At 36.9% G+C, this 24749-nt stretch overlaps 1 protein-coding gene across 4 annotated transcripts in view; it reads right to left on the bottom strand.

Moving 5' to 3' along the window:
* Positions 1 to 593: 593 nt before the first annotated feature.
* Positions 594 to 24749, bottom strand: part of LOC124569456 (amidophosphoribosyltransferase-like) — a 253058-nt gene continuing 228902 nt past the window's right edge. For all 4 annotated transcript variants that reach the window (XM_047131066.1, XM_047131065.1, XM_047131067.1 and 1 more), the window contains exons 3-10: positions 24244 to 24365; positions 23889 to 24037; positions 18343 to 18595; positions 17726 to 17959; positions 17522 to 17649; positions 13996 to 14217; positions 10947 to 11067; positions 594 to 1981 (exon numbers count right to left, since the gene is read on the bottom strand). In XM_047131066.1, the coding sequence (XP_046987022.1) occupies positions 1842 to 1981; positions 10947 to 11067; positions 13996 to 14217; positions 17522 to 17649; positions 17726 to 17959; positions 18343 to 18595; positions 23889 to 24037; positions 24244 to 24365 (1369 nt within the window). In that variant the 3' untranslated portion in view covers positions 594 to 1841. The remainder of the gene's footprint in view (positions 1982 to 10946; positions 11068 to 13995; positions 14218 to 17521; positions 17650 to 17725; positions 17960 to 18342; positions 18596 to 23888; positions 24038 to 24243; positions 24366 to 24749) is intronic.

Genomic DNA, 24749 nt, shown 5'->3' with positions numbered 1-24749 from the left:
CAGATAGCAGTAGCTCTGTCTGTTAATGCCTGGCCATACATAAGCACACGGACAGGTAGCTACCATACATGTTTTAGTTATGACATGAAGTGTAATTAATTATTATCCTTTCATCCACATGTTTTATTGTTTCCCTTATTTATTCTTACATGAGTACATCATGTATCCTGTGGGTGTATAAATAATTGTTCTTTGTGACTTTTCAATACTAAAATACTGTGGGGGTAATCTAACCTTGGTGACTCAGCATATCATTTACTACAGTAATCTGTAATGACCTTTTGCCATTTCCCTAATTTATTGGACTGTATTTTCTGATACAGTGCACCTTTATAAAGCCTTACAGTAACAGTGAATCCAATTCAGCTTTTTTGCACACAGTTCAGTTACATTTCGGGTATCATTACAGAATTTCTGACCAGTGATCGGCTTCAGGACAACATTCCTGAGGAAGGAAACTGGGAGAAGTTGGGGGATTTAAAAAGGAAAGGCAGGTCACACAGATCTGAGAATGTGAAGTAACCATCTGTTGTGAATACGAGAGGAGCCAAAGATAAATATAAGCCTACTCCACACAAAATGAAATACTACAATTTTAACTATTTAAAAAATTTATTCACATAAAACGCTTGACAAAAATTAAAAATATTAAGTAAAATTAAGTTGCAGATCTGAAATTGCCATAATGAGCAAGAGTAATACAGCCTCCATGGATGTGTAATTGAACTAGGAACTGTTAGAAATAAATTGTGGAAGTAATATATTCCACATTAAAATGATGACAAATCTGAGCCCATATGTAGCTTTTGCTCTGGCAAGGTGTGTTTACACCTAACTCTTAGTCTGCTAAAATGATAAATTATAACACATAAGACTTGGTGTTTCTGTTGAGAGTAATCTAAGATTGAACCAACATTTTGATGTTGATTCAAGCACAAAAACTCTACAAAACCACTGAGCTTGGTTTCTTTTAGAGTTAATTGGCACATTACATTTCATTATAAAACATAAAATTAATACGCAGCATCAAATCTACATTCCAACTTCATATGTACAGAAATATTACAATGGAATGGTTCTTTTCTAATATAAAAATAACTTTTCACAAATAAGAGGAGACAAACCATCTCCTTTATCCTGCTCATTGTGAAATTCAGATTAAAAGCTTAGTGATATGGATACATCATGGAAGAAGTACACTTCATGTACAGACACAAAAAATGTGACACTATAACAGTGAACTTGGTAAAGGAACAAAAAGTAGTTCTTAATTTTTAAAAAACATAGCATCACAATATATATTACAAAGAATAATAGGATTTTTTAAAAAAAAATCACAGGACCCCTTACTTTCTGAAAAGAATTCGCTCACTACATCAGAATGTAATGGCATGAACACAAAAACTGAATAATAAAACAAGAACATTTATTATGTGATTCCTGTTTTATCAAGTTTTCAGAAAGAAAGAAAAAAGGGATCTCATAGCTCTTTACTTTGTAAGAGCACAACTCGAATGTAATTGTACTTCAGAAGTACTCTTTAATAAATTAAGAATTTAACCATTTAAGATAATTGCCAGAGGTAAAAAATTAAATTATCAAAAATACATAGACATTATATACTGACCACAAAAATGTGTAACAAGTTGAGATAGATTGCAATATAACACTTATCTGAGGTATAATTCTGAAGTGATAACATGTTTATTAAATTTTGAATTAAATATACTTAGTTGTGTCAGTAAGTGACCTCAGCTGTGTTACATCATAGTTTCATTTTGTGGTAAAATTCAACAGCTACTGTTGACAACTGCATGTCTAACAGCTGGTAGTAAAGCACATCACCATTCCAGTTTTTCTGGATACACTCCAGTGAGGCACGCTGTGCAGTGTCCAATGCTTGTGGAGCTTTTGTTCTTCATTCTGTGCCGAACTGCTTGCACTAAGCCTTCCACAGATAAGTACGCCAAACTGTCCGCACCTGAGTAAAATGATGTTTAGATATAGCAGGTTTCTAATAGTTAGTGGTCATGGAAGATGACATATGTTATGATAGCTGCAGGGATAGTAAGTGTAATGTTGTCTTACATCCAAACTATTTGAAGTACTCAAATTTATTTTTCAAATCAGTCAACTGAAAGCTGAACTTTCTTTCTCATGAGTCCATGATGCTAGAAGGACTTCATTGCTGAAACTGGTCATACTAATATCAATCTTGAGATCAGAGTTGTAGATTTATGTATGTGGGTGTTTAACATATGACTGTGCTTATCTCAGTATCACTTGAAACAGTAAATTTCTCTTGCCAGTCTCCCTGGATTACTACAGTTCATTACATTAAATATAGAGTTGAATGGAGTAAAGTTAAGCCAGTAAATTAATTAATGATCCAGTGCTATGTCATTTGGCTGAACAAGGGTACCCAGTGAGGAAAAATCTTCCAGCATGTTTTTCTAAATATCTGGAGTAAATCACAAACTGAAAATTGTAGAGAGGACTGAAATAACTTATGCAAACAGGAATTCTTGGATTCTGAGAGGTGTTCAGTTTCATAAGTTTCATAACAGAATTCAGTCTAGCTGGCCAGGAGGTGCTTCTCATGCAGTTTGCAACATCTGCATTCAGTCATAACAATAACTGACTCCATTTTTATCTCAGACAGCAGCTACAAAACTGTAAAACACGAAGCCATGACCACCAACCAACTATACACATGAATGAATGGCCACTGTCACACTGTGTGAAAGAGCAGAGTTGACCACCAGAAGTAGAACATGCTACGAGCACAAATGCTTGACTTCAATGGCTGCTTCCACGTCATCCGGAAACACACACACACGCGCACACACACACACACACACACACACACACACACACACACACAGAGAGAGAGAGAGAGAGAGAGAGAGAGAGAGAGAGAGAGAGAGATGAAACATGTTTTTGGTGGTACTACACATATATACATACTAACCAAATAAACACAGCTGCTTGTCAAGAAAATAGTAAAATACTGGTTTCTTCATTGTTACCCATAGAATGTTTGACACCATATCATCTGGCTAACTTCCTATGAATTCTAATGTACTTCTCTCAATATACCTGCTAGGATTGTGAACAAACTAAGTGCAATGTTACATTTTGCTTGCAGAACCTACATTTTAATACAAATATTTACTATTTATGACAGGCTGAAGCAAAATTACACACTACTCAATCAAGTTGAGATTTACAAAAAACATAGGAAGTTTTAACTTATTCTCTGAAAGACAATTATACAGTGTAACAGGCAGAAATGTATGCTGGTGTGCGAAACAAAGACAAAAGTAACTTTCACATTAAGTGTCAATGATAAGTAACATAGCTCAATAAAACTTGGACCACACACATAAAGAGCTGCTACAGTGTCATGCAGAAGGTAACTGAAAGAAATACACAGTGAGATGAACAGAAATGACACTTTTATTCAAAGATAATAATTATGTGAAGGCACCACAAATCATAATAGTCCTTGGACATTACAAAAGGTGGGATGTGGTTCTTTATAGTGTGTACTATCACCACAGCAGCAATACCTGCCCTCCAATGTGCTCCCAAGCTGGTCATGAGTTTTGTAAGGAGTTCTCGTAGTAGGGCATTCCATTCCTCCACCAGTGTGACTGACAACTACTGGATGGGCAATGGTGCATGTGGATGTTGATGTGCTGCTGTATGTATCTCCAATGCACCCCACATGTGCTCAATGGGACTGAAGTCAGGGGAATGGGCAGGCCAGTCCATTAGCTGAATATTGTCCAGTTCCATGAGCTGCTTCATCTGCACTGTTTGATGTGGTTGTGCATTGTCATCAATAAAAATGAAATCAGGATCAAATGTACCCTTGAGAAGATGCACATGGGGAAGGAGTATAGTGTCACAATAATGCTGACCAGTGAGTGTACCATGTTCAAAAATTTGGAGGTCACTACGCCCGTGCAACATTATGCTTCTGCCCACCCTAACATCTGGACCACCAAACAATCACGTTTGACAATGTTCCTGGGTGCCTTATGTGTTCCCTCTCTCATCCTATAAGGGTACATAATGCACCTAGGAATGTTGTCAAACATCATCGTTCTGGTGTTCTACGTGTTATGGTGTGGGCAGGCATAATTTTGCCTGGACATACTGACCTTCAAATCTTTAAATGTGGTACATTCACCGAGCGGCATTGCTGTGACACTGTACTCCTTCCCCATGTGCATTCAGTCCTGACTTCATTTTTTATGGATGACAATGTGCAACTCTATTGAACTGTGCAGGTGGAGCAGCATTTGGAATGAGATGATACTCAGCAAATGTTCAAGACTTAAATCCCCTCATGTGATCAGTAGAAGTTTTTCAGCATGTCAATACGCACAACCAACCATAGAGCAAACAGCAACTCTACCAGCGAAACTCCTTACCAACCTTGTGGCCAGCATGGGAGCACGGCGCAGAGCATGCGTTGCTGGTATGTGGTTGTCACATACCCTATTAAGAACCATGTTCTGCCTTTTGTAATGTCCAGAGGACTATCATACATTGTGGTAACTTCAGTGTAATTATTGTCTTTGAATAAATGTGACATTTCTGGTGTATTACTGAGCTATGTTACTTTGTAGTGACACATGATGCAAAAGTTACTTTTGCTCTTAAGTTTTGCACATCAGTGTGTTAACTGCAGAACATAATATTGCCATCTTGCACTTAATGCAACAGTGTTTTGGCTGCCATTTGATATGTTCTCCAGGTATCTGTATAATGAGTCTATTGCCCTAACAATAAAAAAACAAGTTAGCCCTGCAGTTTCTGTTTTCTTTGTATTTGTCATGTATTTTACGACACTCTTTGGATCTACATGAATTTATTTGCAATTTACAATATTGTGAGAAGAAAATGGATCAAGGTGTCTGGCCATACAGCACAAATATCTGAAAATGGCAACTTTCCACTCTTGTGAAGGTAAACAATAAAAAATGTGACCCACTGACAGATAAATATGGCCTTACTGGGATCAACTGGAAAACTCCCTACTGTATCTAATGTGTGTCTATACATTGTGAGAAGGAGGCACAAGACAAAGATGGAGGCAACCTCTTATAGCAACAAATGTTCAGGGACTGTTGTCAGATATGATCAGAAGTTTACACTATAATTGCTGAGTGTCTGTGTTACCCTATTCACAACTCCTCATTTTCTCTGCATTTCAGTTCTACAGAAAACTGATAATTTCTGCTTGGTGTCCATATTTCTTATTTAGACTGAACAATATTTGTAACAGAAGACAGCTGTCTATATTCTACATGAGGTGTGATGTTAAGCTGTGCCAATTCTAATTCACTAAATGCGAGTATCAGCATCCAAGTGAAATTTTGTAAACAGCGCTATTTAGATTGCTTCATGTATTTTTTGTCTAATTTTTTACATTGCTGACCTGTCTTGGCTACTCTTCTCATCAAATCCCAGCAAACTGAGCTTGGATGTTAGTTTTGTCAAGTGTTATACAAATTGCCATATTTCCTGTTGGCTTCTGTCTCAGATTCTTCAATTGACAATCGTCTGACAATTTTTTGATGTTTCACCAGCACAAGTAGTTGGCATTATCAATGCTCCATCCTCCATTGCTGGTCGTGTACTGGAGTCAAGCTCGTAGCTAGGGATTACATGTACCTGTCACACCACCATCTGAGGACTTTCCCTGGTCATTACTGCTGTGGTTCTCCCCCTGATACCTACAACAGTTGTTTATTGCAGCACGGTAATCCAGGATCCATGCACCAGTTGTCATATTTGTGGATTTCTATAGCTTCCCTGGGTAAGTGGGTATGATAGCTCTTCTCCCCAGCAAGAACTTTCATGTCAGCAAATTTATCATGTGATCAGTCTTACACAGCTTGTGCTCTGCCACGACTAATTTCTCCACCTATACCAACCTCCAATATCATTTCCTTTCAGTGACCCAGGTGTTGATGGATCATCCAATCATTCCCACACAGACTTTTCCACATGTACAGAGTGTGTCTTATATTCCCCTACATTGCAAAGAGACCACCTTCTGTCCTTTGCTATGGCAGGTACATATTATCTCCAGGCACGAGCTCCCTTCCATTTCACCACCAACTATGGACAGTGAAGCTTTGACAATGGCAGCCACTTGTACCAGCGAAACACCTAAAAATTGTCAAACTAGCATCAGCCAAAGAACCCGAGTCAGAAGTCAACAGGCAATATGTTAACGAGTGACGATGCAGGCCTCAAAAATTTTGTTATATGGAGTGTTACTTAAATAATTCTAAGCTTTTTAATTTATTCTTTAGATATTATAAATGAAACCCTTCTGCTTTTTCATTATATCCATTGTGGATGACGAACTGAAACTGCAATTAAAAAGTGGCACATTGTTTACTTTTACAAATATTTGTTACTGTGTGAAGGAGCAGATATTGTAAAAATAAACTATGTAATACATGCCCAGATGGGCAAAACAATGATAGTAATAATGATGAACATGTTGTCTCATTCTTCCTGTTGTGGGAATCCAAGTAATGTTGTGAGCATTAGGTGATGTAGGTGGTGTGGCATTTGGAGGCTTGGATCAGTCCAGGCTGCATGCACAGATAGCTGAAATGGTTAAGGTGACCACTCATGATAAGCAGGAAATTCAAGTTTGAGTCCCAGTCTGGCACAAATTTTGATGCATCACAAATAGGTAGTATATCTATACCCAATGCAGCTAATGACAAAAGAATTCACAATCAGTGAACAAATCTCAAAATAATAGGAAGTAGCAATTTACGTAGGTATGATGTGCAACCAGCTGCTTTTTGAAATTGATGTGATTTACTGTAACATTAACTAGTTTTCAAGCCACTGTAGGCTTGTTGTCAGTTGGAGTTACAACACCATTATATCTTGGATGAAATGCAGCTCTACACAAGGGACATGGTGATTGCACTGTCTTGTCCGGTACCTATCACTCTGCATATGCGCGTGCATGTGTAAGGTGGCAAAATGCACAATTAGTATGACCTTAGTGCTTAGCTGCACTTGGTCCAAGAAACAAGAACATAACACATCCATCTCATAAGGCTGCAGCAGCTCAAAACATAGTTAATAGTGCAATAGATCTTATGAAACTGACGAAGGGACTGGTTGCATATTATACCTACATAAACTGCCTACTGCTTTTGATCTAATCTAAATAAGACAGTCAATCTCAAAATACAATCATACCTAACATGCCACTTGTTATTTTAAATGTTGGCCATAATGGAGTTCAAACTCTGAACTGCCTGAGCTGGATCAAGAGCAGGGAATCCAATAAAATATTCAAAGTTCTGCAAGCTTTATGTAATATTTACAGGGGTGTCACATTTAGTAGATCTCACATCAGCCTATGTCAAGAATGATGAGACATTGTTATTTAGATGCCTCATAAAAATGTAAATATAAACACCTTCTGCTGGATGAAGCTGGCTAAGACACCTTAGGAGGACAAGAATGCACTATTTTCATTTGAATCTAGTACTGTACAGGAATCTTAGAGGACAGGAATGCTTTATGTTAAATATGGATCCATTCACACTACAGGTCATGCAACTTGTACAGTTTTAAATGCAAATTTTAGGGCATCATCTCTCACTTCGTTCCTCTTTCTACTCACTTCCTGAATTACTGTAGTCTAATGTTCTTCCCTTTATACAACACACCATTTTTCCTGTGTATAAGAGTGAAACATAGAACTCCATACAGCTACATCATCTTTTCTTCATTCCTTTCTTCATTCCTTATATCACTCCTCTCTCTACCTTCAATTTGACAACTATATGTATAGGTTTTCATCAATTTTAGTTCTACAATTGTGTGTATCATTACCAGCATTTTTCTGCTATCATTAATTGAAATCAAATTTATATTATTATATTATGTTTTTATTATTTTGATATTTGTAAATTATGTAGACTACAGGGTAAATGTCCAAATATGTCATTTCTTAGGAACTAAATATAAATTTCTGGCTTTGGCTGACAGCACCCGGCCCACTAATATATCTGGGCACCTCAGCAAAGCACAGCCTCCATATGTTCCTTTTTAACTGAAGTTAAGTAACATTTTTGTAATTCAGTACAGTGAAAAACAGGAATTAAACATTTCTTTCAATGATGCAACAGTGTCAATGCCTAGTGAGTAAACTATTAAAAGTTAGTCGTCATACTGCTTGCCTAGGAGGCAACAGTTGGTGAGGAAGTTCCCATCCCTGGGGCATCATTAGGAAGTCTAAAACTAAGGAAACTAAGAGGAATCCTGTCAACACAGCAATAAGAAAGTATGTCGCCAATAGAGGAATAAAAATATAACTAGCTGCTTGCATGACAAGAGGTTCTCAGCAGAAGGTAATTACAGCAAGAAATATATGCAAAGGTAAGAAGAGGATTAGCCAAGTAGAGGGTGTGTTCCACGATCACAGAACTGCAAATAAGAGTGTGTGTTAGAAATGCAACATTTCTGTCCAAGTTGTGTTACTCTACAACAATAGAATGAATTAATTTGGGAGCTCTTTACGTACACCTTTTTCGCAAAAAAGAAAAGTATAACAAGCTGCCTGGGAAAGTTATATAGGCCTGCATCAGTACGAAGTTTCAGTTTTCCATGCTAGTTTAACTATATCTTAGACTGCTGGAGTTATGACACGACATACAAACGATATTTTTTCCTTACATAATGGATTTGACCACCTCCCAAAAAAATTAACATTGCCATTTTCATCTTACATCTGGGAAGTGGAAAACGATGCCTTTTAAATCATGAGCAGCTTCCCAGATTTACATGCCTTACAGCTTTCTGAAGTAGAAAAGGTGATAAAGGAAATGAAAGAGTGGTACCACTGTTGGATTGGATGGTCTTCCTATAGAATTATTTCAGTGTTTGGACAAAAAGGGCAGAGCTGAAATGACAGCTTTGTGTAATGTTGTATAAGAAAGTGGCACATGGCCAGAATACTTTGTCAAGACTGATTGTTTCAATCCCCAAAATAATCAAGCACCAAGAAATGCACAGGATATAGCACAGTAAGTATAATGTTTCATGCTGCCAAAATTGTATTGAAGGTACTGAATCAAAGATAGATACGTGTAATGGAAGAGAAAGTAGAAGAAAAGAAATTTGGTTTCAGAAAAGGGAGAGGTACTAGAGACACTACTGGACTAAATACAATGACTGGTGAAATACATACAGAAAGAAGAAAAGGAATGAGTTTGTGCATCACAGACATAGAAAAGGCCCTTGACAGAGTGAAATGGGACAAGATGAAGGAAATTCTAAAATTGAAGGAACGTGAACTGAAAGGTCTAATGAAGGAGTGAAAACCAAGGCAGAAAGCATGTTACTGGCTTGAAATCTGAAGAGAGATTTATCAAATATCTGAAGAGAGGTTTATCAAATATAGGTTTGTCTCTCACCAAACTCTATTTACCATATATATCAAAGACTTGATGATGAAGATGCTAGAAGTAGAGAAGGAAGGAGTAAGCTAAAGAGGCCAGAAGATATACTGCATCACATCTGCTGAAACATGGTAGTACATAGGAAGTAATCTCTTTTCAAAGAACATTATACAGACTTGGAGAAATGCAAGTGTATGCATGAAAATTGACTAAGATAATGAGAGTACATGACAAAGAAGATATGGAAGCGAAAACAATGAAAGGTCAAAAAGAACATGTTGCACAGTTCAGATATTTACAGAGCAAGCTAACTGATACTGAGATGAACGGAAAATGATTAAGATCAAGAACTGCTACAGCAAAGCAAGCTTTCCAGAAAAAGAAACACTTGTTATGTAGCAAATTGGTGTTGGAATTAAGAAAAATGGTGATTAGATTCTTCATGCGGAGTTTTTGTGTATGGCTATGAAAGCAGTACATTGGAGGAGAGGAAAAGAGATGAAACTGAAGCATTTCAGACATGCGTTTGGAAGAGAATGGAGAAAATAAAATTTGTGGATAAGAACAATGAAGAACCAAAAAGGGTAAAGAAACTAATAACTCTCCTAAACCTGGTTAAGAAAATGATAGTGTGACTGGGACATATATTGAAAGGAAAAGAAATTCTGACAGCAACTATTGAGGGTACAGAGTCAAATAGGGAAGAGAAGAATAAAAATGAGGGATGAAGTGCAATGAGGAAGATACCAGATTATGAAGCAGCTGGTCTCAAACAGGGTCAAAAAGAGACAGCAACGGAGTTGGGAACCTGCCAACAGGCAGAACACCTTATATGATGATTCCATGCCCTTTGGCTTGGTCCTTGACATGTTAAGACTCCTTTAGTTTTGGACTGAGAGCTGCTTAGTTCCCCACTATGTTCATCTTAAAAAACATCATGAAACAAGTCCAACAATATGTAAACTACTACTCATATCATCGGTGTAGGTGAACGAATGTAGAGCAAGAGGGGGAAACTGGAGGATGATGATAAAGTTAAATACTCAGTGTGTAGACACAAAGCAATCACCATCCCAAAGGCTGGCTTTAACAGCAGAATGCATGGTCTTATTGTAGGTAATATTTCATTACATTTATCTAGATAGGTATAAACAGACCTATAGGTTTATATGGAAAGTTTATCGTTGTGAAACTCAGCATTTTCACCATTCTGAGTTGTGAAAATCACATTCAATGGAAAATAAATAAATAAAAATGACATCAAAGGACCAATCACTGACCTATATTTGTACTTATAGTCAAACTTTAACAACTAACTCCCTAAACCAGTGTGTACATACTTAACTGTAAAGGATTATATTTAAAAATCATCAAATATAAGCAGCCAGATGCAGTTATTCTGAATTACCATCATTCATTGTCAAGAACAATGGTCTAAAAACATATAAAAAATTTATCACAGTTGCTTCCATGAAATTCACTTACCAACATGTTTTGCAAGCTTCAAGGAGTCTAATTTGTTTGCAATTAACTCCTCACTTGTTGGTATATTGATGCCCATGTAACAAGGATATTTCACAGGAGGTGAAGCCACTCTTATATGGACCTAGAAATGCACAGATTTTAATTGAATTACATGATGAACAGCAGGGTAATAAGATACAGTTTCTTCAAAGTCATTATATGCACCTATATCTATAAAATGCAGATTAAGTCATTTGAATGAGCAATTAAAAATTAATGACAAACTAAATTTTACTCTCCTTCCTGAAACTAAATGTTTTACAAGTATCTATAAGCTAATACACAAACTACATTTGGCAAACTTGAATTTTATTGCCACCATCCTGTGAAATTAAGGACAGATGTTACTAGCTATTATGTAACAACTACAAAGCACATTCAGCAAGGCAGTCTAAGAGCCTATTATGCATACTGACAACAGCTTTGAGACTTCTTTTGTTCAAACACTTACATGAATATATTCAAACTGGATCTGAAACTCTAAGCTTATGTTTTCATACATAAAAGAGAGCATAGAAGTTTAATTGCTCCAGAACAGATTTCTGTCAGCCACTAAAAACAAATTAAGACCTGTACTAATTTTCTTGGGTAAAACATTTCACAACATTCAAAGAGTTCTAGGTCAAAAATGAGTCACACACCAACACATGCTGTGACCAATAGTTCCTTAGTACTGAAAGCAGTTTTGTTCATTTTGCATTGAGTTGAAAAATATTGTAGGTTCCCCACACAAAATATTACAAACATAATAATTTATTATATTACAAACGAAGATATTACTTGTAATGTATTAATATATGGCATTTTATTACTAGAGCCCATTAAAATAAAATCAAGTTATGAATGAAACATATGTGACACTTGTGTAATAGTCAACAATATTTATTATTTTACACCATTTGGTTTCAGGCTACAAAGGAGGGGACTTCAGTGAAAATGTTATGTAAAATTATTGAACTTACACAAAATATGTGACACATTAAACAATGTGCTATATCACAAATTAAAACAGTTTTTCTGAGCGGAATATAAACTGAACAATGAACTTTGGGAGTGGCTGAACAAAATAATCTTGTCCTTAACAGATCCAGTATTACTAGTAGGTAAGATATGAAAATGAGATTAAGTAGGTAAGTGAAACAGCAGTGATCATACAAAGTAAAAATTTTGAACAGGGCAAATAAACTATAGTAAATGGTATAAAAGAAGAAAATGGGGTACGTGAGTAGGAGAGGTAATTTACAACATTGTCTGGATGGGATTATGAGTAGTACCTGCATTTAGAGGAAGCAACTGAGGGAACTGTGTTTGATCGTTAAGTATTAAGCTTAAGGAAACTGGCATGTTTGTTAATTTCCATTATTTCAAAGGGAGTTAATCTTCCTCCCTTTATGTATGACATATTACTTCATGTTGCACCTTATGGCTTTCCTTAAGCAGATGTTCTGCAAATGTAGCTTTCCTGAGTTCCCAAGTTCTATAGTGTTCCTTCAAACAAGTTCATATTCCCCTATCAGACTAACCAATACAGAATTTGCCACAATTACAATCTTTTACAAAGCTGAAGTGCTGTTTTTACCACTGGGCAAAAAGTGACCAGTTGAGCAGTGTACATAAAATGATGCTTCGAAGTTTCTAGATTTAAGGTTCCATCTTTCAGGGTCTTCATTCTCAGTTCCATGTTGGAAATTAGCCAGTGTTTTCATGTCCTGATCAAAATCAGCCAGTGTTTTCATGTCCTGACCAAAATCAAAATCAAGTTTAAACCTATTATGGTACAGTTCAGTTGACTTGGTGAACAAGTTAAAAGATATCCAAATTCCCACTAAAGAGTCAACCTAGTTTCTTTTGATGGCAGTAATTTATTCACTAATATACCAGTACATGAGTGCCTAAACATTCTCACAGACTTACCAGGTAAGTCAGGAGTTAACCCAGCTGTCACAGATGACATAAAATTAGGTAGACACACTTGCCTAACACAAAATTACTTTAGTTTCAATGGCAAGATATACGACAGTAGTATGATCAAATTCTATATAGGTCAGTCTGGCAGGGCAATATGCACCCTCTTGAAAGGACACCAAAAAAGTTGGAAACTCAGAAAAGGAGACCCTACCACCTGCTTAAAGAAGGCCATAGTTACTAGGTGCAACATGAAGTATTTCATTACATCCATAAAGGGAAGAAAACAAACTACTTTGAAATAATGGAAATTAATAATCATATGTCAATTTCACCAAGCTTCGTACTTAATGATCAAACATGGTTCCCACACTGGCCTCTTCTAACTGCAGATACTACTCATAAGCCCATCCAGACAATGTTGTAAATTACCCCTCCTACTCACATGCCCCATTTTTCCCCCTTTATACTTTTTACTGTAGTTTCATTTGCCCTGGTAAAAAATTTTTGCTTTGTATCATCACAGCTGTTTCACTTGCCTGCTGAATCTCATTTGTATAACTAGTAATACTGGACCTGTTAAAGAAAAGATTATTTTATTCAGCCACTCCCTTGGAATATCTCACCAAAGTTCACTGTTCAGTATATTTTCTGCTTAGAACAGTTGTTGTAATTTGTTACGTAGCCCAATTATTTAAAGTGTTACATATTCTGTCAAAGTTCAATAATTTTACATATCATTTTCACTGAAATAATTCCTCTACTTTTTAGTCTGAAACCAAATATTAAGAAATGTCATATTTGGCAACTAACTGAGATGTTCTGTTAGGCACTAGTTTAAAATCTTTGATTCCACAAAATTTCACAGCTACACATTCTGTATTTATCATAGTTCCTGATTACAGTGTAACAGCCAAAAGTCAGTTTATAAAATAATAAAATATTGTAGAATGTCACACCAGAGCTTTGTGTTTTTCATTCATGATGTATAAAATATTCTACCAAGAACCTACGGAACAGTCAGCCAATGAACAATCAAGTTATTGTAATATAGGCTTGTCTATTTTCTGAGCAGATACTATGATTATAAATGCATAAACTTTACCTCACTGGCACCAGCATCTCTCAGTAATTTTATAATTGGTCCGATAGTATTCCCTCTTACAATGGAATCATCAATCAAAACTATTTTCTTTCCTCTCACATTCTCAGATAAAGCTCCAAATTTCTTTGCTACACCAAGCTGTCGAAGTCGAGTACTCGGCTGGATAAAGGTTCTTCCAACATACCGGTTTTTACACAGAACTTCAGCGAAAGGAATTTCAGACTGTAATACAAATAGAGATTTAAAGAAAAAACCAAGCACAACCTAATAAACTGTTTTTTTTTCTGTTATTATCAATGATTCAATTTAATCAATGCAACAATGGAAGCTAAATGGATGAAAACATAATGTAAAGGTTTCAGGTAAATGTAACCTTATACTGGAAATTTACTGAAACATTTGTAATATGCAACACAAAAAAATTACTAAGAATGGGAAGAAACAAGCTCAGGCAAGAAATATGGTTGTGCAGTATTTGTCTGTCAGTCTGACAGATTACAACTGAGTAAACATAGTTTACATCAAATATAGAAGCTATGAATTAAAAGTTTACGAAGTTACAAGAACACAGTTTTACATTATTCACATTTAAAGTTTAAAGATACAGAAACCAAAACTGTTGGGGGGGGGGGGGGGGGGGGGGGGAAGGAGAAGAAAATTCAGATGCCACACAAAACCATAAGAACAGTTTTCAAGAACTCTGTGAAAATAATGATACTGCCACATGTGAAAGAAACTATTAGAAACCCTGCATTAAATACAGATAAATTATAATTACTGAATTAAAGGGTGCGATAGTTCAACATAGATAAAATGAACAAAGCCTTAAATTCTGTTAGTAATAGTATAAGGGACAGTCAGATGAAAATGAGACAGGTGGGAAGAAAATTAAGTAAACTGATTATTATTTCAAAATTAATTGCCATAACTGTTAATACATTTGTCCCACTGTGACACAAAATGGTGAATGGCTTCATATAAAAATGTTTGTGGTTGTCTATGGAACCATGATTGTATCCTGGTGTGCACCTCTTTGTCTGAAGCAAATTGACAGCCACGAATGCCTTTCTTCAGGGCTCCAAAAATATGGAAATCACATGGAGAGGGTTCAGGACCATATGAAGGACACGTAAGGGCTCTCCAGTGAAACTTCTGCAGTGTATCAAAACAACGTATTTTGGAGTCTTGAAGAAAGGCATTTGTGCCATCGATTTGCTTCGGACAAAGAGGTGCACACCAGTGTACAATCATGGTTTCATGGGCAACTGCAAAAATTTTTCCATGAAGGCACTGGGCATCTTGTATCTCAGTGAGTAACTGTATTAACAGTTACAGCAATTGATTTTGAAATAATAAACAATTTACCCACTTTTTTCCATCTGTCTTGTTTTCATTGACTGGCCCATACAGAATGAGTAGAACATGTACACAAACAACAGAGAAAACAAAGAAAAGTGAAGGAATCAGAGGGCTGGATGGGCACAGACAGGGAAAGGACATTAGTGTGACAGAAAACAAAATGTGGAACAATATGAAAAAAAAAACACAAAAAATATTTTTAAGTTCAAAGAAAAAGGAATTAATTACTAATTATCTATGAAGAAGGACATTGTCTGGAAGATCAGTAAATTTTTCAATTTGTTTATGTGCCTGTCAACAGGTCAACACCTGTTATATGGTGAGAGGTTACCTTTACTCCTTCCTTTATTTGGATTCCTCCCAGTACTATAAAAGAACAATTATGACTTACTGAATAACTCTCTAGTATACTCAGATAAAAATGACATCTCTGTCTCTAACAACACACAAATTTGTGCACACAAATATCTTTAATTATTTGCAAAATAAAAAATGGCAAATTATTAGACAGTATTTCACAGCAGCATTGCAAATTGCTTTGGTGTAACATTCTGTTCTGGTTACTTAGTGGTTGTAATTTATAGTGATACCTATATCTATGTGACTTTGAAGTTTATGATTTTAAAATATTCCTGTCTCAAGTCTCCGGTAGCTTTGCTAACAAACTTTTTTTGAGTTATCCAGAGACTTCAAGTAATCTTAAATCTAAATGCAAGATGCAGTCAAAGCTGCTGCAAACTGTTTCTCCCAATATTTACTTTTAATGTTTTCCTAACAGGAGTGGATACTTTGGTGGTCTCATGTTGTGTTACACAGAAAAATATGAACTTTTTAAAGCAGAGACCACCACCTACCCCCTACATTTTGAAACTGAATTTTGTCTGAGAAAGTACATACTAAAAGTGAAGGTTCTTACATGGCATTTATAACACCATCACTCCTAAACACACATATTCTGGGACTTAATTGAATGGCATAATTTTTCTCAACGAATTATGGACCTTACAACCAATACCAACTTCAGTAACTTCTGACATCCATAGCCCATGACAGTCTCCCTGTTTTTGCTAACCTGGGTACGCTGCATATTTCTGCATTATGACATGCCCCTGCTTTCTTATTTCTGCAATGGATGAGTAATCTAGCTATTATTTATTCAGTTTCTGGTTACCCTGCCTTCTAAATTTTTTCAAATATCTTCACAGTCATTTCTCTAAATCCAATACATTTGCACTTATACAGGGTGAGTCAGCAGGAAAGGTACATGTTTTGAGATGCAATAGTATCAGTGATTCTGAACAAAAAACTTCATGTGGACATATGCCCTATTGTGAATGGTTTCTGACATAGATCACGTTTAATATCACTTTTGTATGTTTTTCTTTAATAACTCGAAAACCGCACACTCCAACGAAAATGTGTCTCAGTACACAATTAAACTAAATTACATTTGCTACAAAAGAAGGCCCTATTTATTTTTTGTCTAGGACTAAGAGTTTGCACAGAAAGATCGCGAGAATACTGCAAACCTCGTGCGACATGCGTGTGCTGTAGTTTAGGTCCTTTTTGTAGGCCAGTTAGAGGTAGTTTTCCAACTTGATAGACCACAAGTGCCCTGTATCAAAATGTTTGTCTCAACTTCCTCTATATTACTGTGGTACATTGTAAACAATGACAATGAATAATACAGAAAATAAATAGAAATGTACATTAAAAGTGTTCTATCTCAGAAACCATTTGGAATCCACATCAAGTTTTTTGTTCAGAATCACTAATGCTATCACTCCTCAAAACACGTACCTTTCCTCCTGACTCACCCTGTACATGATTTTTGGGGAATCTATTTTGTTTTGATTTATTGATAGACTTTGCTGTCATCTGCTCACTTGTGGATTACAGCCTTTTGACACCTTGTTTCTATAGTCTGAAAGCTGTTTTTACCTTTGGTGGCTATTATAAGCTGTAAAATGTAAAGGGAAGACACACACTGTGTTCCCTTGGACATTTTTGAATACTGACTGTTCCCATGTAGAGTCTATTTTGAGTTCAAAATAAACCACTACTTAACTCTTTCATACCATTATGAGACAATATATCACTTTACTCCTTTCCTTAAGAACTGCAAAATTCACAATTTTTTCATGATAAATAAACAAAATAAAAGTACCTCCTGGGAATATCCATGTGCTGCTGCTGTCCCAGATTCAGGGACTGAGCTCACAATATCAGCATCAACATAAGCTTCCCTTGCCAGAACTCTGCCACACTCCATTCGAACAGAGTACACCATTTGGCCTGGAAAAATGTGAGTTATTATTTCATTTCAATACACAGTTATCCAGCTTTCAAAGACTCCACTCTGTTGACGTACCTTCAAAAATACTATCAGAGCGAGCAAAGTATACGTATTCAAAGATACAGAAAGCTTGAGGCTTTGCATTTGGTCTGGAAACAATGCTAATTGTCTTGATACCATGTTTAGTTAATTCCACAATTTCACCAGGATACACTTCACGTACATAACGAGCTCCAATTGAAAGAAAGCCACAAGATTCTGAAGAAATAACCCAACCTTCACCTTCTTCCTCCTCTTCTGATGGCTCACCTGCAACAGCGAGATATACTTAAATACCACTGTTTTTCACTTTCTGATGTTAAGTTCCATCACTTACTAAGGCCATGCCATAATGATTCTCTCAATAAATTGGTTTCACACATAATCCTTTTATTACAGACAACAGTATTCATTTTGTTACCAACTCATTAAAATTTCATGAAAATGTACAAATAATATTCTTTAGAAACTATATATTCTTTGCAAAAATAGTTTTAAATTACTTTATGCCACATTGTATGCAACTCAAAAATTATTTGTCTGTCATAAATCAAGGAATCAATGTGTATCAGTTCTTACAGGTAATGTGGATTAAACTCAATGAGCAACCAATTTGCTAAGTATAATGCAGTAAATGTATAACAATAACTTACTATCTTTAAGTTTTATGGGTACTATTTTCCCAATGCAAAGTGGTCTGTTGCCATAAGGATCTCTTACTCCATATATATGATCATCCTGCATGATCACCAATGAGTATGAGAGTGGAGCAAGTTGCATTAGGTGTTTTATCCTTGCTGGCCAGTCAGGGCCATTTGTTTCACCATCAGGTGGATTCAGACAAAGAGCTTGTGTGATCAGTTCACTGTCCGAGTGTGTTGAAAGACCAACACCACGAGCCAGCACCTATTTAGTAAAAGAAACAATTAGAAACAGGAAAGACTTTAAAGACATATTCAGAATATACCAATTATATAACATTCCATTGTTCTATTTTAAATAGTGGAAAAAGTAAACACAAATCACTCAGCATGAAGAAGAGTTGTTAAGAGATCAACTAGAACATAAACAAAATTTAAATTGTTACTAAACTTTCAGCCATGTTCTTTTTTTTTCATACAGGTGAGTGACTAAAAAAAAAATAAACACACACACACACACACACACACACACACACACACACACACACACACACAAGAGAGAGAGAGAGAGAGAGAGAGAGAGAGAGAGAGAGAGAGAGAGAGAGAGAGAGAGAGAGAGAGAGAGAGTCTCACTCATTCACTACTACCACCACCACTGTCCTGGAGCTGCAGACTGACTGGTGTGAAGGGTTGTGTCAGATGGAGGGAGGAAAGAAGGAAGGAAGATTCAGTTTTATGTCCCGTCAAAAGTGGGGTTGTTAGAGATGAAGCACAAATTCAGATTATAAAAGGAAATATGTTTTGCATTTGCCTGGAACGATTTAAGGAAATAACAGAAAAACCAAATCCAGAAGACCAGATGGGATCTGAACAATCATCTTCCTGAATGAGAGTCCTGTCTGCTAACCACTGTGCCATGTAACTTGATGTTTCAGGTGTAGGCAGTATAAGGAGCAAGGAGGAGTTTTGGTGAAGGGAGGGGTGGGGTGGGGGTGGGGGGGAGGGGAGGGAAAAATAATGCTAGAGCTTAATGTCCCATTGATAATGAGGTCATTTTGGATGGAACAGAAGCTCAGTTTAGTGAGAAGGGGGAAGGAAATCAGTCATGACCTTTCAAGGGAACCATTCCAGAATTTGCCTCATGTGATTTAGGCAAATCATGGAAAAATCTGAATGGCTTGACAGTGATTTGAACAGTGGAGGGAAAAGAGCCCAACACCAGGGCTGGATGGGTACCAATGGTATGAGACAGAATTGTGGCACATGAGTCATGACCCTGTGGAAGACTCCCAGCGCAGCCACCTAGTGCATCGTATACAAGGGTAGTTTGGAAAGTTCTTGGAACAGAACAGAAAAAAAGTACTTACATCACTGAAACTTTTTTTATTTTCATTGTAGTTTCCTTGTAGGTTAATGCACTTGGTCCAACAATGCGCCTGTGCCTTGATATCATCTCAAAATTGAGTTTCCTCCAGGTCTACAAAATAGTTGTCAACTCCGGCTATCAATTCTTCATTTGAAGTAAATCTTCGTTCACCAAAATAAATTTTCAGTTTTGAGAAGAGATTGAAGTCTAGTGAAGCCTTATCAGGTGAATAGGGTAGGTGTGGCAACAATTCATACCTTAGTTCGTATAATTTTGCCATGGTGAAGGCACATGTGGGCAGGCGCACATTGTCTTGATGGAAGATGACTTTCTTCCTTGCTAAACCAGGCCTTTTTTTCGTGTATCTTTTCTTGAAATTTGCCCAGGAGGTTAGCATAGTATTCTCCAGCAATTGTTTGCCCAGTGGAGAGATAATCTACAAACAGAATCCCTTTCAAATCCCAGAACACTGATGCTATGACCTTTCCTGCCGAAGGAATTGTCTTTGCTTTCTTTGGTGGCAGAGAATCGGCATGTTTCCACTGCTTTGACTGTTGTTTTGTCCCTGGGGTATAGTAGTGCACCCAAGTTTCATCTGTGGTCACAAAGCAGTGAAAAAAATCTTGTTCATTTCTCCTAAAATGGGCCAAACATTGTTCCGATATGTCCATTCTCATGCGTTTTTGATCCAGCGTCAAAAGTTGCGGCACCCATCTTGCAGATATTTTTTTTCCTTTTCCAATTCTTCAGTTAAAATGTGATATACCCTTTGGGATGACACCTGGCAAGCATGAGAAATTTCACACACTTTCAATCGGCAATCTTCCATGACCATTTTTTGCACTTTTGCAATGATTTCTGTAGTAGTGACACATCTTGGCTGACCCCTGCACGCATCACCATCCAAGCTCTCCTGATCAAATTTAAATTCATTTGTCCACTTGGCAACAGTTGAATATGAAGGAGCAGAGTCTTCCAGTGTATTCTGGAAATCAGAATGAATATCCTTTGCTTTCATACCTTTCTTTACGGAGTACTTAATCATTGCTCGAATCTCTATTTTTTCTAGCTTTGCAAATCACTACGCAGCAACAACAACAGAGCCACATCACCGCCACAGCTCTCTTCCAATAGCACTGACATGGCATGTGTTTACAGGCAGCAGTTCAATGAATATTACATGAACAACTCCTTGCAGTATCACTGACCTCTCGTGGTGATTCCGAGAACTTTTCAAACTATCCTCGTACTTCTCTTGTCACAGGTTTATCTTACCCTATCAGAGGCAAGTACATCTGTGAACGCAATAATGTCATATTCCAACTCTGGTGTAACTTGTGGACAGACATATGTGCATATGAACACTAATCAGATGTCCACACAAATGAATGATCACTGCCAAACTGTGACCAAGAGTAAAATTGATACTTAGCAGCACATAATGGCAGTGAGCACAACATGCAAAACATCAATGCTTGCTTCACAGTCCATGACATTTGGAGCCCCATCCCCCCCCCCCCCTTTTCCACCTCAAAATCAACTTTTGCGAACTATATACATAGATGGGACTGGTCCTAACGACACATCCTTCAATTCTTCCAGCCCCAATTTCATCTGTCCCCTATCCACCTATCTGCCACTTCACTACATTAATCTGCACTTGCACCGTCCTCACTCCAGTCTCCCTGATACCACATTCGTCTCCCATGCCACTGCTGCCTCTTTCTCCCAGTCATCAGTCCTCCTTGCTTCCACCACTCTCTTCTTCACCACTAAAGCCTGTTGATATCACTCACTCCACACCTCAGTGTGGCTACAACATTCCATAATGTTTCTCTCTCTCTCTCTCTCTCTCTCTCTCTCTCTCTCTCTCTCGGTGTGTGTGTGTGTGTGTGTGTGTGTGTGTGTGTGTGTGTGTGTGTGTGTGTGTGTGTGTGTGTGTTTTTCCAATCTTGTTATGTGGATGTTGACTGCTCAAGGCCTGAACTACATAGTATGCCATTACCTCTTCTGCTTCCATTATTTGTGTTACATCCAAGGAATTGCCAGTATCATACTGATCCATTTTGATGCTCATAATATAACCTGCGTGGTTACTTAAGGATCACAGAAACTTGTTATCATATCTGAAGGAGGAAAAAGAGAGGCACTAGAATATGGATCTGGTCATTAAAATATCAACATCAAAGAAATTTAGGATAATAGTTTCTGTCTTGCTATTGATACTGCACACAGAAAGAAGTGACTTTTCTCATGTCTAGAAACTGTTCACAGTGTTATAAAGAAGCTACTGAAAATTTCATGAAGAAGCTGCTAAAAGAATTATTAACTTTTATCATTTCAGTGTCTGGTCAGATTTTGATACCTGTTTTAACATAATTTGAGTCAACCAAATAATAATGCATTGTACTTTCTTTGTGTTTCTTGTGAATTTGTCTCTCTCTTTAAAATTGTTTTGTTATTATGTTGTTATATCTACATTCACAGATGACAGAGAAAGACTGAATAAGCAGATCTGCCAGTTTCTCCTTGTATTCAACCAAGAGTATGCTAAATGAGATGCTTTATTGCCCAGTTCAGCAAAAAAAACCTCATATTAGAAACCAGAACTTAATAGAAGTTCTGAATAACTGTGTTCTGCAGAAGGATTATTTTGTAATCATGCTGTTGATCTAATTATATTAGCTCTAAACATAGCTGATTGGTATGTAATTATTCTTTCTCATATATTAACAATGGATATAATAATCCCAACAATTGAAATAGTGGATCCAACACTTGATAGTTCATTTTGTAAGTTACTTTATAGTTAAGTACATCACCTTGATAAATATCAGATATAGTATTGAAATTATCAGCAAGGAAAAACACTGCCTCTGTAGCTGAGGTTGTTCATGTATGGCAGTGGTGTCATGCTTGACTCAGAGGTTAGCCAGTTTGAATCCTAGTGGTAAATGAAATTTTTGCCATGAGTATTTGGCCGACAACAGGGAGAGTGGTCCCAATTAAATTTCAAATCTCTTTGCAGTGTCTTGTGAAGTGATGGTATGTACCACTGCCAATGGTGAGCCAATTGCCAGATGGGTGCATTAAGCTTGGCAGCCTCTTGATTCTATTCGAGAGAAGTAGGCTGTGTGTCGGCATCAAATTTCAACCGCTCCTTTCTCTTGATACCACCACCACCACCACCACCACCACCACCACCACCACCACCACCACCACCACCATCACCATCCTCTAACATAAACATAATGCTACACTATATATGCATCTGTTACACTTACCTACACACTGCAAATACCCATTCAATACAACTCTCACATATCCACAAGGAAAGGGGTTAATGCATGTAGAGGAAGAACACCTTTTCAGACTGGCTGCTCAAACCACCCCTTGGGTTATTTAAGCCAAGAATGCCATATAACTTTTACATTTCCTAACATAATATCCTTTGCAATGATCTCCAGCAAACCTTTCATGTGCTACAAAGTGCTGTGAAAGTCTAATTGGACTTTAGTATTTTGATAGACAATTTAATCCTAGAACCAAACATCCATAATAATTAAAGGTCATTCTCACAACTTTATCTTGATATGACTGCTGCTGATTTATTTTATTTTATTTTTTACTGCATCATGAATTTGTCACACTGAGTCCCAATATCACTGCCACAGAAGGAGGACATAACGTAAACTTGCGAAAGACAGTTTACTGGAGTCACTGTTACAAAAGGTAATGTAAAAATAATTATCCTCTCACAAATCAGCATTGTGTTGGGTTGGGTTGGGTTGGGTTGTTTGGGGGAAGAGACCAAACAGCGAGGTGATCGGTCTCATCAGATTAGGGAAGGACGGGGAAGGAGGTCGGCCGTGCCCTTTCAAAGGAACCATCCCGCCATTTGCCTGAAGTGATCTAGGGAAATCACGGAAAACCTAAATCAGGATGGGCGGACGCGGGATTGAACCGTCGTCCTCCAGAATGTGAGCCCAGCATTGTGTATTGGAGATACTAGTGATATATAAATTGCATATCTCTGTACTGCCTACAGATGTTAAAGTAATAATTAATTTTGTGAAAAACTTTTTTAATTTTAACAGACATCTTGCATGTGATGTGATTACTCATCAGAGCTTAAAAGGGCAACAGCTTAGAACTGACAAGGGTACATTAAGGAGTTATATTTTTCAATTACCATCTTACGTAGTGAACCACAGTTAACAAGTTCTCCATTATGAGCAACTGCAAGAGGACCATGGGTTGTATGAACAACAAATGGCTGGCAATTAACTTCTTCAGATGCTGCACTTGTTGAGTACCGTGTATGTCCAATTCCCAAATTGCCTGTAAAAGCAGATTTAGCCATAAAACTTTTTAGGTAAAATTTTATAACACAGATTTTTATTATGATGCAATATTTTACAACTAACCAGTTTCACGCTAACACAGTTAGCTAATACTATAATACAGAAGATGTAGATGTACTGCAACCACACTGTTCTATTTCTTTCAACAGTAAATCTACAACAATACATGTAATCAATGCCTACCTTTTAATTTCTTCATAGATTCATCATTAAATACATTATTTATCATGCCCATGCCTTTGTGGACTCTGAAAGATTTGGCATTGTTTCCTTCACTGGTAACTATTCCAGCACTCTCCTGTCCTCTGAAAAGAGAAAGCCATAGATTATTATTGCTGCAATGCTTACACACACACACATTTTCTACAAGATGAGTCAGGAGGAAAGGTATATGCTTTGACAGTTGATGGAATTAGTGATTCTGGACAAAAAAGTCATATGAACATATGTCCTGTTCTTAACAGTTTCTGAGGAAACTGATGAATACATTGGGGGACAAGACAAATGTAGGTGACACTACATTAAACACTGTGTACATTTCCTCACACAAGATGTTCAAATAATACGAGGGTTGCCAGAAAGTAATGAACTGCATTTTTTTTCTCAGCCGAAAACAATATTATGAATGCAAAACATTACATATGTATTATTTGAAGTCTCCTGAGCGAGTGCGCCAAGTTTCTGTCACT

This window comes from Schistocerca americana, unplaced genomic scaffold (genome assembly GCF_021461395.2).
Source record: "Schistocerca americana isolate TAMUIC-IGC-003095 unplaced genomic scaffold, iqSchAmer2.1 HiC_scaffold_15, whole genome shotgun sequence".
NCBI classification, from domain to species: Eukaryota; Metazoa; Arthropoda; class Insecta; order Orthoptera; family Acrididae; genus Schistocerca; species Schistocerca americana.
The sequence above is the reverse complement of the archived record's forward strand: the minus strand, read 5'-3'. Positions and strand labels throughout refer to the sequence as shown.